This window comes from the organism of the source record quoted next, unplaced genomic scaffold (genome assembly GCF_019419815.1).
Source record: "Pyrus x bretschneideri cultivar Hongxiangsu unplaced genomic scaffold, Pyrus_bretschneideri_v1 Contig9, whole genome shotgun sequence".
Taxonomy (NCBI): Eukaryota; Viridiplantae; Streptophyta; class Magnoliopsida; order Rosales; family Rosaceae; genus Pyrus; species Pyrus x bretschneideri.
The window spans coordinates 6,305,662-6,322,602 of record NW_025999831.1 but is presented as its reverse complement, the minus strand read 5'-3'; the positions used below and the strand labels follow the sequence as shown (position 1 = coordinate 6,322,602).

The window sequence follows — 16,941 nt, the reverse complement described above, 5'->3', positions numbered from 1 at the left end:
TTTGAGCCTTGCTTTAAGTGTCGGGTAGTCTAACCCCTGTACTTCCTGGTTGTATTTGAGGATTGCTGTTGCTTGACTTTCGTTGTACTTTTGGGCACCTTTTGCCTCGTTAATGTAGCTCTGTTTACCAAAATAAAATAAAAAATAAAAAATAAAAAGATTATTAATTAAGGAGAAAATTAATGAAATAAACTTCAAAATCTAAATTTTAATAAAAAAACCATCTAATAACATAAAAATAAAAATTTTCACCATTTATAGAAATAAACGTGACCACCCGATCACATTGCAAAATTTCTCAATGATAAGAAAACATGTCTTGCTGTGACGGTGCTGTCTTTTGCATGGACAACTAGTTACAAACCCAAAACCCCTCCCGTGTTCCAGCCCAAAACCCCTCCTCTCTGTTGTAGCCACCACCTAAACCCTAAACCCTAAAGTTTTTTTTGGCTCCAGTGCCCTGCGTCTTCGCCCTTCGTTCTTCGAAGCCCAAATCGTTTCGTATTCTTGGCGACCAGAGAATCTCTGACCTGCTGCCAAGACTCAGACCCAACGGTCCGCATCGACAGAGTCGCAGAGTCATAGACCTACACGGCTGCACCATCCACCCAGTGCACCCACACCCAGACCCAACGGTCCGCCTGCCTCCGCTTCCGACCCTCCGCGCTCCGCCGTTCCGCCGTTCGATAATCTCTCTCAGGTCTCAGCGCCTCCATCTCTTTTCGGTTTCAGTTGTCTCATATTTTTTTTTCTTTTCACCTTCTTTTGCTTGAAATTGGATTTTACTAATCCGGGAAAGCAAGACTGCAACTTCTATGTATTTGATATTGTTACGACATCATTAAAATTGGTATTTCTAATTTATGATCAGAAAACCCAAATCTCCTTCCAAATTCTAACACGATTATTTAACTTAGTATTATTAATAACTTCTTGTATTACTTAGTTTTGGAGGAGACCTATAAACATATGATTGGATTTGTTTGATTGGTGGTATTTTCAGACCTATAAACATATGATTGGATTTGTTTTGATTTTAACGGGAATTCGTCGTTGCATATCTGTTTGTTTTCTGAGTAAAAATGGAGAATATTGTTGTACTTCTTTAGAAAATGAGAATATCAATGTAGTACTGATTGAGAAAAGTTTGGCTGTTCTGTTCGCTATTGCCTTATTTTGGACGCTCATAAAATACATGTGGAGGTTCTTGAGTATGAGAAGGATCCTGTGACTGTTTTGGTCACTGGTGGTGCAGGCATGCCATATATTCTCATATCGATAAACCCGTCTTGGATGTTTTCCTGAATTTGTAGCTTAATCTTGATGTCCAATTTTATGATATTGAAAGTAATTGGCATACATTATGAAAAGAATTATGCTTTTAAATGTAAAACTTGCTTAGTTCCGAATTCTTGAAAACTTGATGAAGGTTCATGCTTGATGTTGAACAGGGCAATATAGTATGCTATTGTTCCGATGATTGCGAGGGGAGCGATGCTAGGCCCTGACCAGCCTGTAATTCTGCACATGCTTGATATTGGACCTGCAGCTCAAGCCTTGAAGGAGGTGAAAATGGAACTGATTGATGCTGCCTTCCTCTTCTCAAAGGTATGCTTCATACAGGCACATTTTGATTGTTCGCCCTGGGCACCAAAAAACTCAGGACCAGCCCTGCTGAACGTGGGTAGTTGATGATATATAAGCAACACAAGCAACTCAAATTTCTAATCTTCAACTTAAATTTCATCCTTGATGACAGTTGGTGCGGTTAGTTGTTCACACCGCAGAATTTGCAACTGTTATTTTACTCCTAATTTTGTCAAATTTTCTTCATTATCTGCACTTAAAGCTACAGACTTTACTTATGAAGCAAACAATTCCGATGACTGTAACTACCGTGAATTACAGCTCAGTATGCAATGCCATGCCTCCTCCGGTAACTTTGTGAAAGCCCTAGACTCTTTGAACTCCATGGGCAATGTGCCTGGCAAACCCACGGTGTATGATTTCAATGCTTTGCTTTACTCTTACTTGAAGTCACAGACTGTATTGCTAGACAATGTGGTTCAGGTTTACCACGGAATGAAGAGATTTGGGCCCGCTCCAAATGCTTCCACTTTCAATGCACTTTTGAATGGTATGCTATCACTTGGTCATCTGAAAGATGCTCATATGATTGCTGAAGAGATGTTTGATGGTGGGTTTTTACCCTCGTTTACTTCTTTGTCGAGAATCTTGAAAAACATGCTTAGAGTTGGGAATTTAGTTAGCTCAATGGGTGTTTTTAAACTTATGTTGAGGTTGAAGTATTTCCCGACCGAACCCAGTTTGTGTTTGTTGATTTCTAAGCTTAGTAAGGCCATGATGACTGAAGAGGCGTGGTTTGTGTGCTATGCTCTTATGCGTAAGGGTCATTTTTTCGGTGCTTATGTTTATAACCCTATGCTTTGGGCGTTGTGTAAGACCGGCCAGAGTAATAATGCTTTGCAATTGTTTTATTGGATGAAGAGGAAGGGCGTTGTACATAATGTGTGCTCTTATACTGCTTTAGTTTATGGGTTTGGTAGAGAAGGTTTGTGGAGAGATCTTCTTTGCTGTTTAGATGAAATGGAGACTGATGGGTGTAAGCCTAGTGCGATAACATACACTATAGTTATTAAATCTCTTTGTGGTGATGGGAGGATTGCAGAGGCGTTAGAATATTTGGCTAAGATGGAAAGGGAAGGATGTGAACCAGATATGACCACATACAATGTGATCCTTCATGCACTTTGTATTCAAGATAGAGCGAATGACATTTTCAGCTTACTTGAGATGATTGAGAACAAAGGATTTTCTCCCAACGCGTACACATATGCTGCTGTGGGAGGAGGCCTGTTAAAAACAGGTAACATTGGGATTGCTTGTGAACTATTGCTTGATGTGATTACAGAGGGCAACTATGTGGATGTTGTTGTGTACAATATATACTTCAATTGTTTGTGTCATGAGAATAGATCAGAAGAAGCGCTATATGGATTGAAGAACATGATTGGAGAAGGTTTAATGCCAAGTAATGTGTCATACAACACAATTTTAAAGAGTTTCTGTAGAGAAAATAACCTCTCCAAGGCTTTGAAATTCTTGGACTACTTTAAGTGGGACGAAAATGGGCCTGATGTGGTTTCCTTCAATACGATTTTGTCTGTGGCATGCAAACAGAAAAAGCGTTCAATGATCCGGAGGGTCTTGAGTCATATGAAGAATGGCGGTGTTCAGCCTAATGTTGTTAGTTTGAATTGTTTAATTCAGTACTTCTGTAGGGTTGAAAACTTTTCTGAATGTTTAAAGCTCTTGGATTACATGACGTGCAGTGGTTCTAGTCCCACTATTGTCACTTTTAATCTGTTGCTAGACAGACTTTGTAAGAATGGTCTAGTTGGAATTGCAGAACGGGTTTTTAGGCAACTACGGAATACTGGAGTTTTTCCTGATACAACTTCTTATAATATTCTTATTCACGCCTTCATTAAAGAGGGCAATAAGGCGATGGTTAATCAATTGGTTAGTGATATGTACAACCAGAGACTAAAACCAGATCTGTTTACATATGGGTCCTTAATTAGTGGCCTTTGCAAGGATGGAAAGGTATCTGTTGCTCTTGAGTTGAGGGATGACGTGGTAGAGAATGGGCTTACTCCAAGCATAGCAATCTACAATACCTTATTAGAGGCAGTGTTCAAGAGGGGTGCTTTTTCAGACATTTTATCATTATTGAAAAATCTTGTACTGGAAGGTTGTCAACCGAATGAGGTAACTTTTGAGATTCTGAACCGACCAGTATTCAAAAGTTGGATAAAGAGATCTCCTGAGGTTTCAAATCTTGTGGAGCTTGTGCATGAATGCAAAGTTAATTGATATAGGGTCACTGACCCAGTGTAAAGCCTTTCTCTTCGGCAAAGAAGAATTATCCCAAGAAGATTAAAATATTCAGTCAGGTACAAAGGATTCTTATATCATATTTAGCTGCTTAGGATTTTTTATCTTGATTTTACTTTTTTTTTTCTTTCTGATATCTATGCATATTTTGTACAAAACATATATCACAAACTGTTTGCATTGTGATTAAAGCAAATGTATCAGAAGTTTATTCCATTGCTTCAAGTAGATCAGAAACTGTTGTAAATTCTGTAGTGCAGATGGGTTTCATTTACATTTTCTCTTTCAGGATATTAAAGGTCATTGCTTTTGCCCATGGCATTTGCTTTAGGGTCAATTAACTTTGCTGATTATGATTGTGTTCATGTTGGCCTTTGTTGGAGCGATTTATGGCAGGTATGTTCTGTATTTGGGTCATTTCCTACCAAAATTATTTTAACCCCTATCAATGTGTCAATTAAACTACGTACCTACCTAAGTGTTGTTCAATGTATTTTTGTATGTTCTATACTGCTGAGTATTTCCTTACCCCAGAATTTTTTTTGGTTGACTGATGCAGGAGCATGAAGTAAAAGCTAAGCACCACCAACTGATTAGTGGGGTATGTTTGTCTGTTGGTTAAATAACCATCCGCTTGTAATTTCGTTACTGATACTCATAAGATTAACCTAATTGTATTAGGTTCATCCTCTGGTTTCTATTCTTTAATATTGGGCTTCTACTTTCATATGGGACTTCATCAGCTTTCTTTTCCCTTCATCCTTAGCAATAATTCCTTTTTACATCTTTGGTATGTCTTTAAACATGTAGTTCTTCACACTTTTTTCTTGTACGAATTTGGGCTTCCAAATTCAGTTCATCACTGAATTTTTTTTTTTTTTTTTTGTAAAATAATTTGTGAGAACGTCGTCATTTCTTTTGGTCAAATCTGAAAATTAGTAGGATTCAAAATGTTTATGCGCATTTTTTTTGTTTGGTTAGTGTCTACGGATATAGGAGAATATTTCGACACTAGATATTGTACTATGAGGTAGATAACATAAACATATTCTACACAATGAGTAGACACCAACCAAGGGCATTAAGCTCCACAGTTATTCTATGTTTTCTTGAGTTCCATCAAACATTGAAAAATTCTTCAGGTTTACTTATTTTACGAGAAGACTGTATGTAGGTCTGGAGCAGTTCATTGGAAGCGGATTGTTGACTCGACAATCGTCATGTTTTTAACGTATGGATTAGCAATTGCATCTCCACATATTGCCTTATTCTCTGACCACAGTATGGCTCAGGTGGTGTATTTTCTATTTGTCTTTCTCTTATTCTCACATTCACGGCATTAACCTTGCAACTTTTGGTTATTAACGTTGTACTTATTTGCTTATTCATGTCCAGAATGTGCTTCTCTTGGTCCACTTCTTACGGGACTCAATTCTTCTGGTTATCTCATTCATCATGGGGCTTATAAAGACAACAGCAAGTGCAAATTCTTTTCTTAAGGTTGTATTCCTACACGCTGCATTGACTTTTAACTATCCAAACCGTCTCTCTCTTAAGCCATTCCTCAAAGATCATCTCTACCAACAAAAAAAACTCAAATTGAAAATATTATGACCATTTGGTTAAAAGGTGGTGTATTTCGTGGAAGCACCATTTAAATATATTTTCTTTGTCACAATTAGATGCCTTAAACGGCTCTAAATTTAGATTAATCTTTGTGAGGATAGCCTTTGAATGAAGACTTGAAAAATAAATGGTTTGGATTGGTAAGATATAACGTGGAGTGGGTCCTACAAGGTGTTCCTCAAATAAGATTGTGCGTCTCAGTGCCATGTGACAACGTGAGAGAACTTGTCTATAAATAAAGTTTTTTATTGTTTAATAATAAGAATATACTTTAGTGGAGCGGGGAGAATACCACTCTTGGAAATTGTGATTAATAGCTAAATGTTGACTTTATTTAGAAGGAAGTTTAGCGAGTCTTTTTAAATTTACTTTCAGGATCTTGATTCATTTGGAAAAGTAGGACTAATTGAAATTGTACTCGATCTTACTATTGTTTCCATCTTTTTCTGTTTTAATTCGTAATTTGGTAGCGTTGTGTTGGTGTGAACCATCTAATATAATAGAAGCAGTGAGTCTAGAATTTTTTTACCAACTGATGGAGGGATGTTCTAGAAATTTTAGCTTGCCTCTTAGTAAATGTCATGATTCAATATAGAAAACTGGGTGCTGATGACGTGCCGAGAATAGCAATCTTCCCTAACATTTAGATCTATGCTTCCAGAACTTTTTCAGATTATCTCCAGGCTTTTGCTTTGCTGATGGACTTGCGTCACTGGCTCTTCTACGGCAAGATATGAGAGATCATTCCAGCAATCAGGCCTTTGATTGGAATGTTACTGGTGGCTCAATTTGTTACCTTGGTATTGAGGTACATATCTTGGCCTTATGCAGGAAATCTTCTGCAACCGTTTGCTGAAAAAGTAAAATTTATTTCTTGAGAAGTGGAAGTTTCAATGAATATATAATGGTAACAAGGAATAACCATTCTTGGAGTATTGGCTTGCTTTGGTGTTAACCACTTCTATATTTATATGTCAGCAAGACGAGACGAAACCCTAAAGTTAAAACTTTACAGAGTCGCTTGTTTCTTTCACTCTGTCAAAATGTAAGCTAGATATTGGAGCAACACATGTTGGTTATGTATAATATTATGTTACTCACATCCTAACAGCTTGAGCTATTGGGATATGTTGGTACTATATCCTAGGATCAGACATCGGTGTCCTAGACATCCTGGATTGAAACCTCCCACTACAAACTATATGAAAGTAGGAGATCTTGGGTATAAATTCTTGTGGTTGCAGCCCTCCGTACAAATTGAACTCTGCTTTTAAATTTTTTTTTTCTTTTTAACTTGTTCATTTCTTATTACTAGTCTTTATGAGAAAGTGGTACAAGGTTGGCAATTACATTTAGCATGTGCTGCGCGTGCATTGTAATCAACGGAAAATTTAGAGCAAGAAGTGTAACAGCTTGTGTCTTGGTTTGCTATTTGTTACATGTTTAAATATATGATTGAAAATCTAACTAATTCACATGGAAAATATGGTTTATATTGATCTGATTCAAAGTCTCGCCTGTGGCAGAGCGTTTGTTACTTCCTTTTGACACTTGGGCTTGAACTCTTACTTTCTAACAAGTGGACACTAGCCACACTGAAGGAATGTTGGAACAGCATTAGAAGTATCGAACATGGCACTCCAAGTTATCTAGAATCCCTTCTGAAGATTTCCTCAGATGTTGTTACTCTTGACCTTGATGAAGATATAGATGATAAAGACAGAAAGAACTAGGGTTCTTTCAGGTTCCATTGACAATGCCATAATCTATTTGCAGAATCTTTGGAAGGTATTTCTATTATGGTTTAAAATGATATTGGTGGTTCTCAAAACAGTTGTCCACAGTTACACATTGCCTACTTTTGTTATTTCGTTTTCACTGTTTTCATTTCATAGAAAAGTAGACATTCTCAAATCTTGAAAACGCAAGATTCAGTTTCTTCTATTTTGTTTTGCAAAGCAGTCCTCTTGAAAGCCGTACAATAAAATGCGTGGAGGTTGGACCATAATCCATCTCATATTCTCACCCTTGGCCCTGAATTCTTGATTTCTGGTCAGGGTGGAGCAAGCTACGTCTCTTTTGGAGTGTTTTAGATTCCTGGGTCAAGTTCCCTTTCTTTGGAGCAATGTAAGCCTCTCTACTTAACGATGGCCAGTAGGATACATGTGGATCGGGGATCTCTGGGATTCACCTGTGGCTCTAATAAGATTAATAATGTGTGTATTTTAAGTATGGATAGCAACTAGTAATTTATCTCAACTTTTTTTGCAGTTGCCATATGGACAGGGCCTCTCGGTTGCAGATGTCTTCGGGCACCTTGAACGGAACAGGTGAATTTCGTCATACCTTTTCTGTCTGTTCATATTTCTTCACGCTCAATCTGACCAGCGCTGTTTATAATCTCTCTTTTCCAGAAGTAAACTTGGCATTGCAGAATACAGTATTAGCCAGTCCACTCTCGAAACCATATTCAACCATTTTGCAGCTAACTCGTGACATCTTAATCGTGGATTGAGGCGAATGTAATTCAAATAGTTTAGCAATAGTCGGCAAATCACCACCCGGCATAAGCGTCGCCCCCACTTTCAAGGTTGAGACCATCATAAGACCCTTTGTAAATCTCAGAAACAGTATATTCAAGTACATAATTTCAAACTTGGGTGAAATGTAATCTGGTACGAAATTACAGGTTGAGAGTTATACCCATCATATTGAATTCTATTAGTAGTCGAATGCAAAAACAAGGATTTTTAAAGCTGAGTAGAAAAACAGTCGGAAGCCAACGGCAACTCCCGTGCAATTTCGGTTTAGTGTTACGACATGTCCTACGTAAAAGGTAGAAATAAAACTGCACCGTTCGAGCAAGCTTAGCTGCCATGGCCCCCAAATCAGCCCAAGCATTTGATCAACCAACAGAGTATGATTAATGAAAACAAAATGGGATTAACAAAACAAATCTAACTAAATTAGAAAATGAGAGAGAGCAACCTGCTGTATGTTTCTTCTGTCTCACATCTTCATGGCTTGTTGGTTTGAAGGCCTTCCTTCAGTGTTAAAACTGCATTTGATGTGAGAATGTGTGCGAAGGAGACAATTTTCACTAATGTTGTGGCGGTTTCAATCCATTCGATCCATGTGAAACGATATTTGTGCTTATTTGCTATACTATCATTCGATTCGTATACTTGTGAACAATAAAATTTGGAATTTAATTGGATTGATTTTTGTTGATCTCATTTTCACAACAATTATTTTATTTGTTTTTTTTGTTTTAAGGGTATTTCTGTCCAATTATTTTTTCAAGGCCTTCTTTCACCAAACTTAGACCTGGTTTGGTACTGAGGTGATTCTGAAAAAAGCTGGGAGCTATTTTTGTGTTTGGTAAACATTCAGCTTCAGCTTTTTTTCATAGTTTTGGATGAAAAAAAGCCAAAAACAAGAAGCTGCAAAACCCAGCTTTGAAAAACTGGCTTTTTTTCACATCTGTTTTACATAAAAGTTTACCAAACACTATAACACTGTTTTTTTTTTTTCCAAAAGCACTTTTACAAAAAAATTTACCAAACACTTTGTTGCTTTATTTCACAGCTGCTTATTCTCACAGCACAGCAGAAGCAGCTTTTTTTCAAAGCACAGCAATACCAAACCAGCCCTTAGAGCTTGATTTATAATAGTAGACATACAGATGTTTTGCGTTTGTCTGCATTATTTTGATTGTAAGAAGCCAGATTTATATGCAACTTTCACATACATTTGAACAAAAACAGTGTCTGTTGGCCGCCTCCAATAGTAACATGCCTATTCTCTCGAGTCATCTCGTGGCATTGAGATCTAAAGCAACAATTGTGCAATACGTGTTGAACCCAGTCCATACTTCGTCAAATTTTGACACCACTGTGTTATCAATTTAAAAACTTCTTGTTCCATAAGAATACCTAAATAGTTTCCGACCATAAACTAAGTGGTGTGTTGTGAAATTAAGATTTAGGAGGGTTTTCAGATCTAATTTCTAAAGTGGTGGATTTTATAAGATTTGTAGAATCCATACCTCATATATGGATTTCGAAGTTTGGTATAGACTTTTGTTTATAGATTTTAGTGAATTTTTATAGGAGTGGTTCGGTATGAGATTCCAAATTCCAAATCAAAAATTTTTAGGATGTGAATTTGAAGACCAATCTCGAGCCAAAGTTTCGGTATTCCCAATTTTCGAGATTCCCAAAATATTTTCGGTATTTCGGGATAGATCGGGATTTCGTTTTGGGTTTTAGGCTTTTGGGCTTTTGGTCGTAAATTTGAGATTTTTGGGTTGTGGACTAAAATTTGGGACTTGGCTTACAATTTTGTTGCCCAACTTCATATCAATTGAACTTTAGGCTTTTTACCTATTACCTATTTGAAATTTCTTACCTATTGAAATACCAAATCATTCTTACCAAGTCAAATTGACGTTCCAAAGTTCCAAACTACTTAATTTCGTACTTCTATTTCTAATATAGTCTACTCTCAAATTACTTAAATTCAACATTCAACATGCATGCAACCAAAATATATATACATATATATTTTCGGTTTGTTTGGGATTCCCGAACCATTGAATATGTAATCCCGATCCTGTACCAAAAAGTTAAGGATCGGTTCGGTATGATCCCAAAAATTTTGGTATTATCAGTTTGGGAATTTTTCGGTATGGGATCGGGATTTTTTTGGTTTGGTTTGGGATTTTTGGGAAAAATTTCTAGCCCTAAATTTTCATATACATTATTTTCAGTGTGAATTATCTAGATATTTTTTTTTATTTTTATTTTTTGAACAAACCATATTATCTACACTAAGAGGGAGGGGTTGGGATTAGGCTCACAATGGGTTAACAATAATGTGGTTCAAATTCGCTTTTGGCGAGAATCGAATTTGAGACCTCTCACTTATAAGTGAAAAGGAATACCACTAGATCTTAGTACTATGTGGTATTTTTTTTTTAAATATTAAAACACAAAAGAAAAACTTTTCTCATTGGCACCCTTATTACCCCATTGCCACCATATCCCCATCCTCCGCCTCTTTCACACCACCACCTCCCCAGCCTCTACCTGTGCATGTCTATTTGAGAAAATATGAATTCGTAGAAAATCCTTCGGCTACCAGATTAAAGACTATATGATTGTGATTAGTAAAACGAAAATGAATATCATAGACGATTGGAGGAGAAAATTGGCGATGAAATTTAGAACACGAAGTGGTAATACTTTAGAGTAATGGTAGCCTTATGGCCTAGGCAAATTGATAATTAATCTTGCCTCAAAAATGAAAAAACTTATAGTCAAACAAAATTTATCTAGTTAAATTGAAGTCTAGGCATCTTGTGAGACAAACTAACCTCAGCCTAAACCTTCGGCAATATAGGATCCACTTAACAGTTAGAATCCTAAAAAAATATAATAGGCTATATCATTGTTTTGAGGAGCAAGATTTTACCTCTAGCCTCCAGCTCTTGTCTAACACATTTGATATGCGTCTTTATTCTGTTGGATGAGTTCTGTATTTCTATTGAATTGAAGATTTGGGAGATTGGGTTTGATTTTTTTTGTGCCATTGATTTGATGGTAAAAACGTTACCTTTCGGATTGCACTCATTAGTCATCGCTCTCTCTCTCTCTCTCTCTCTCTCCTCTCTCTCTCTCTCTCTCTCTCTCTCTCTCTCTCTCTCCACTATACAAATACTTACAAATCCATATAAAAGTTGTGGATTCTACAAATTCTATTAAAATCTACCACTGTTTATTAATCTTCAAAATTAAAGATCCAAAGCTTTGTAATTGAAATAAATAAATAAGTTGGCGAATAATCTTTATTTTCAGTCCAAACAATGAACCCAATGAGTTTTTTATTTGTGAACTGACAAATGAATTTAGTTTAAGCAAAATCACAATCTTTCTAAATTACGTTTCAAACCTCAAACCAGATATTCATAGTGTATTAGTGGGGAGGATGTAAAACTGTAGTATAAACTAATTCGTTTCACATGCATAAACAATAAACAAACACTACGTGAAGGGATTAAAGAAAATGTTCTATTTAAATAAATGGAAACATTTCAATTATGTTACACCAGTTTACAAGTCTGATACCTCTTTTATTCCCCTTGGTTCTAGCACTGCATATATAAGAATTTACAGACGTTTCATACGTGAATAATTTATACTTATAGTAATTTAATTAGTCTACCTAAGCCACTTTATTTTTCTAGACAAATAAATGGACGACGCTTTTTTTATTTGCATGCTTGAGATAGTAAAACGTTTGCAGTTGCACTAATTTCAGCTCTCTTTCTCTTCCTCTCCCTCTCTCCAGTAACTTCCAATCTCACTCCAAACAACTTTAGCACTCTTTCATTATCTTCCTCCTCTTTCTCAGTCGAGTCTCCATACTTTGCCACCAAGTCAAGAAGCTCCTTGCACTTCCGTTTCATGCTCGTCAGCTCCGAGCTCAAAACCCCGTTCTCCTGCTTCAGCCTTTTGTTTTCGTCGACGAGAGAGCTGAACTCGGATGATGATGAAGTTGAGGAGGACCTTTGGTCTTCATCAAACTCATTTGGTAGTAGTACAGCTGCTCCAGCTTGTTGGGTTACTGCATTGTTGATCGGCTGTTGCTTGGTGGCCCATGCTTTTCTTCTACGGATGTCACAAAGCTGATCCTTTTCGCCCTTTCGGAACTTGTCGTTGCAGAACTCCCACCTGTTCGTGGAAACTTTGCGAAATCCCTGTATATACGCATGGCGTTTGATTACACGAGGGTTATATACCAAATCATTGTAAGAGTTCATTATATATACATACACACACTGCGTCCGTACATAATTCCCTTGCTATTAGCCATTGATCTATCCACATCATTATGTGCAACGAGCTTCGGTTGCTATTGTCAAACTTTTCTTGTAGTGACAACATATATATATATATAAGAGTCGAAGACCCATGTTTGGCTTTAATTATTTTTTTAGGATTAATATATATATATATATATATATTTATGGTTTAGGATTGGGGGACACACATTTTTTGATAAATTTGGTAGAGATGTAATGTATTTCAACAATCCTAGTCTATTTTTTGGGCATTCATTTAAAGATCATGTCTACTAAATATGAAACTATACGAGCATGATAGTCATTTTAGTGTTTCTTTGCGCAACCATGTTCGTCCTTGCTGTACTACAAATGAATATCCTAATGGTTTTGGATTTATCTAATTAATTTTGTAAGAATGATCTATGAGTGATGAATTGAAATATAGACCGTTCAGATCATTAAAAAAAGCTACATAGTGTGCCTACAAATTGTGTGTCAAAAAATGAGTGTCCCCAATTGTAATTTTTATTATAAATTAACCTATATTATATATTAAGGGAATCTTCTCTGTGAACTAAAAGAGAGTTAAATGAATATTAGAGCATTTAAATGCCAAATAATTTTAAAATTTGTTCTAAAATTCATGGGCATTATTGTAATTTTATTTACTTCTACTTTCTTTGTAAGATCCCACATCATCCGGGGGAGAGGAAATGATGTGCTTTATATTTATATACTCACCTCCCTATAATGAGACGCGTTTTGGTGGAAGCCCAAGAACAAATCGTGAGGGCGTGGCCCAAAGCGAATAATATCTTGCTATGCGGACTAGGATGTGACAATTTGGTATCAGAGCCACTCCCCGGCCGGAAGTGTGCCGGCGAGGGCATCAGGCCCTTAAGAGGAGTGGATTGTAAGATCCCACATTGCCCAGAGAGGGGGAGGTGATGTGCCTTATATGTATATGTCCACCTCTCTATAATGAGACACGTTTTGGGTGGGAAGTCCAAAAACAAAACCGTGAGAGCTTGACTCAAAACGGACAATATCTTGCTTTGCGGACTAGGATGTGACATTCTCTTACTCTCTACTTTTTCTCCTTATCAATTATCTAATGCAAGAGCACATGCATAGCATGGGTGGAGGTTGCTAGTTAAATTAAAAAGAGGCTCCTGTTAGCTCATTATTTTGTATCCCTACTTTTTGTAGTATTATATAAATACAAACTTTATTTCTATTGCTTATAGTAATTAATTATTTTTCACTAAATTAGAATATCCTTCCAGTACAAATTTCACATAAAAGCTCATACCATAACTTTCTAGTCATTTTAGTTTTTATTCAACGGAAAATAGAGAACATAATTGAAGATTCTTTTCTTTAACTTATGGTCATTATTCCTAAAGACTATTGTTGGAGTAATTATTTTATAAAGAGCTCCTTAGATAACTTTCTAGTCGTTTTAACTACTGTTTAACTTAAAAATAGAAGCATGATTGAAAAATGCTCTCATGATTCTCTAAACTATAGAGTGTGGTTAGAGTAATATTCTCTAGAGACTCTAAGATAGTTTTCCTTTCTTTTTTTTTTCTTTTTTTTTAGTTAAAATTGTATTTAAAAATAAAGAGCATAATTGGAGAGATTCTTTCTAACTTTTTGTTTAGTTACATTTTCTTTCCAAAATTGAAAGAGATAATTAAAAGTTTTATTATAAATATTCAACAAAAAAAAAAGTATAAAGAAAAAAAATAATTTCTGCACCTGTTTTTTCACCTCCACATTCTTGTTTCTTCTTACTCTTTGGATTGAACAAATAAAAGAAAAAATTCTAGGAGAAAAATTAATATAATGAGTGCAAAAAGTAAAAAAATGCGTTCATCAAAGTTCATTTTTTCTTTTTATGACAGGCCCCTGTCATACTACAGAGTCCATATTAATTTATCATTCTTTGCGACTTAGTGGACTCCAATGAAATTAAGGCTCATGAAATATGTCAATTTCATGTTTTAGAACGTTCTGAAAGTTCAAAGTTTAGACTCAACACAAGGATGCTCTGATTAGTATTACGATTTAATTATGTTTTTTTATTATTTATAAGTGAAAAATGTTGAATTCGATCTTCATCAAAATCTAATTTGAACTATATTATTATATTTAATCTAATATGAAACTTATCTCACTTTCTTTTTTAATTTAGAAAATATTATTTGTTAAAAATAAAAATAAACAAATATGTTTTGTTTACAAAAATCATATTAATTTAAGTTGGTTAGTCCATCAAATAACAAATAAAAAATTATAGAAGTTAGGTGAGACAGGACCTGTAGACCCTTTCATACTAACCCAAAAAGTTTGACTAGAGAAATCATATTTAAGAAAACTGGGTCAACTTGGCCAAATGGACTTTTCATTTATTGTTGTTATATTTATTTTCTCAATTTCATTTTTGCTTTTCTTTTTGTCATGATGATGTGATGATGATGATGAAGAACATATAAAATGGTAAAGTGCAAGAATTTGTTCCTGATTAGAATTTTGTTTTATTTTATTTTTATCATGAATCAAATAAAGTTAAAGTTAATAATTTCCTTTTTAATCTAAGATATGTATGATTCCAAAAATAAATCTAGCACATAATATGTGGGTTAAAAAGTTTATACGTACATAAGTATTTAGCTGCCTGACAAAGCTAGAGAAGTTACTATGCTTGAAGAGTGTTGGGAGGAGATCCCGGGCAAATTCCGCCGTCTGCCACACCACGAACGCCGACCCATCGTCGTTCCAGGATATCACATCGTCCGTCGCCGGATCCTCCACCAGCATGTAGGTCTTCAACAAGAAAGGTGGAGGGCTTGACTTCCTCACATATTCCAACAAACGCTTCTGATCATCACACACACCCTCCATTACTTAATATCTGACACTGGAAACTAAACTACTTCTAAGAAAGAGATAAAGAGATCGAGCTAGAAGAACAGAAGAGGATAATTAAAAGAAGGATTAAGAAGAAGATTAAGGATGATAATTAAGCAGAAAAGAGAAGAAGGGCAGTTAAGAACTCCCAACCCCAACAGTAGAAACCCAACACAACTCCAGAGTTCATGAGAAATGCAAGGTTTTCCCTCCCCTTCTCTATGCAAAGTTATAGAAAGAAATGGTTAAAATGTCTCTGCCAAGCCAACCCCCTCCTTATATACTTTGTAAAACTCATGACATGCGCGTCACATTCGATTATATAATATTATATATATGTTCCGACCAAAAAAAAATTATATATATACACACACGTAATATATATGACTTATTCATAGTATTATGCGTACTATATATGCACTTGGCATACTTAAATCATTAGGATCTTAAGATGTCAACCTCCCGATCTTGATTATGATCAAACTTTCATCACCATTTTGGACGGCTAGGGATAAAGGGGTTAATGATTATTGCTTTTGACCATTTGATTAAAGACACAAACCATTATCTTACCCAACATCTGCATTCTCAGTTTAATATATTTCACTAAGCACTAAGTGATACCATTATCTTGCCACACATGTGCACTCTCAGTTTGATATATTCCATAAAGTAATCAACACTTATTTGTACAAGAATAAAATAGCTATTTATAAACCTTCTTATTTGAACTAAACGTATTGTCCGCTTTCTTTATCTTATAATGTTGCTTAATAATCAGAGCTGTCTAATTTTTGGACCACATTTTAAAGACTAACTGTACAAAAAATCAACTCAATTAGATAATGTTTTAACCATTTGATTAATGCTGTCAAAATTTTAATGGTTAAGTGAGAAACATAATTCGTTTAAACATAGATGGTTTTGTACTATACTTATTGCCACATCGTTCTATAAACTGATGCATATATGTGTTCGATTAAACTTGTTATCAAATAGATGTGATTGGCATGGAATATTCCTCCAACCACAAACAAACGTCTCACATCCAGCGTCTGCAACCAAGCCACTCAATCACTTGATCATAATTGATTAAATATCATACTCATAAACTTTTATAAGAAAAAAAATATTATATCCAATAACATTTTTGTGATGACCTTAATCGTTTTTGAACGGTCAAGATGAGTCGATGTGGGTGCATGAGAGTGTTTTGACTTTTGGATCACTCCTCTCAAACTAGCTAGCAAGGGTTTGTTTAAGGTCCTTTTTACGTGTGCTGTACTTTCTAGAATAGCTAAGTTTCCACATTCTTTATTTAACGTGCTAATTCCTCTATCCATATTTTCTTTCGTTCTTTGGATTTCTTCCGCAATCATCTAATGCTTTTTTCGGGGCTTTTTCTACGAAGGAAGTGACGTTTTTGACTTTCTGTTTTTTCATGTCTCAATTTCTTCAAGTTATTAACATTCACAGATTAAGCTCGTATAGAACACGCTCTAGTCATTTGGCAATAAATTGATCAACTGCAAAAGTGTGTGCGGCTGATGAGGTGACTCTAACCGATGTGTACACTTCACATTTCTAAGCTAGTTAGACACTACATATGATTTATGGCTCAGTTGATTAACTCGACG

At 35.6% G+C, this 16,941-nt stretch overlaps 2 protein-coding genes across 11 annotated transcripts; one reads left to right on the top strand and one right to left on the bottom strand.

Moving 5' to 3' along the window:
• On the top strand, positions 1-8,230 carry LOC103953197 (ABC transporter A family member 1). 10 transcript variants are annotated; one of them, XM_048576459.1, is made up of 12 exons: positions 1-700; positions 1,452-1,608; positions 1,909-3,977; positions 4,208-4,314; positions 4,478-4,519; positions 5,093-5,210; positions 5,314-5,418; positions 6,206-6,352; positions 7,071-7,332; positions 7,507-7,671; positions 7,816-7,874; positions 7,959-8,230. In XM_048576459.1, the coding sequence occupies exons 2-3, from the start codon at positions 1,477-1,479 to the stop codon at positions 3,895-3,897; spliced, it is 2,121 nt and encodes a 706-aa protein (XP_048432416.1). In that variant the 5' UTR covers positions 1-700; positions 1,452-1,476; the 3' UTR covers positions 3,898-3,977; positions 4,208-4,314; positions 4,478-4,519; positions 5,093-5,210; positions 5,314-5,418; positions 6,206-6,352; positions 7,071-7,332; positions 7,507-7,671; positions 7,816-7,874; positions 7,959-8,230. The 10 variants fall into 10 exon arrangements, with proteins under 10 accessions (XP_048432416.1, XP_048432415.1, XP_048432411.1 ...); XM_048576458.1 differs by having other exon boundaries at positions 11-700; positions 1,452-3,977; positions 6,217-6,352; XM_048576454.1 differs by having other exon boundaries at positions 11-700; positions 1,452-3,977; positions 7,602-7,671.
• Positions 8,231-11,601: 3,371 nt separating this feature from the next.
• LOC103953189 (heat stress transcription factor B-3) lies at positions 11,602-15,561 on the bottom strand. The gene is made up of 2 exons (XM_009364924.3): positions 15,056-15,561; positions 11,602-12,304 (listed from the first exon to the last, which is right to left on the bottom strand). The coding sequence occupies exons 1-2, from the start codon at positions 15,296-15,298 to the stop codon at positions 11,816-11,818; spliced, it is 732 nt and encodes a 243-aa protein (XP_009363199.1). The 5' UTR covers positions 15,299-15,561; the 3' UTR covers positions 11,602-11,815.
• Between the last annotated feature and the right edge of the window lie 1,380 nt (positions 15,562-16,941).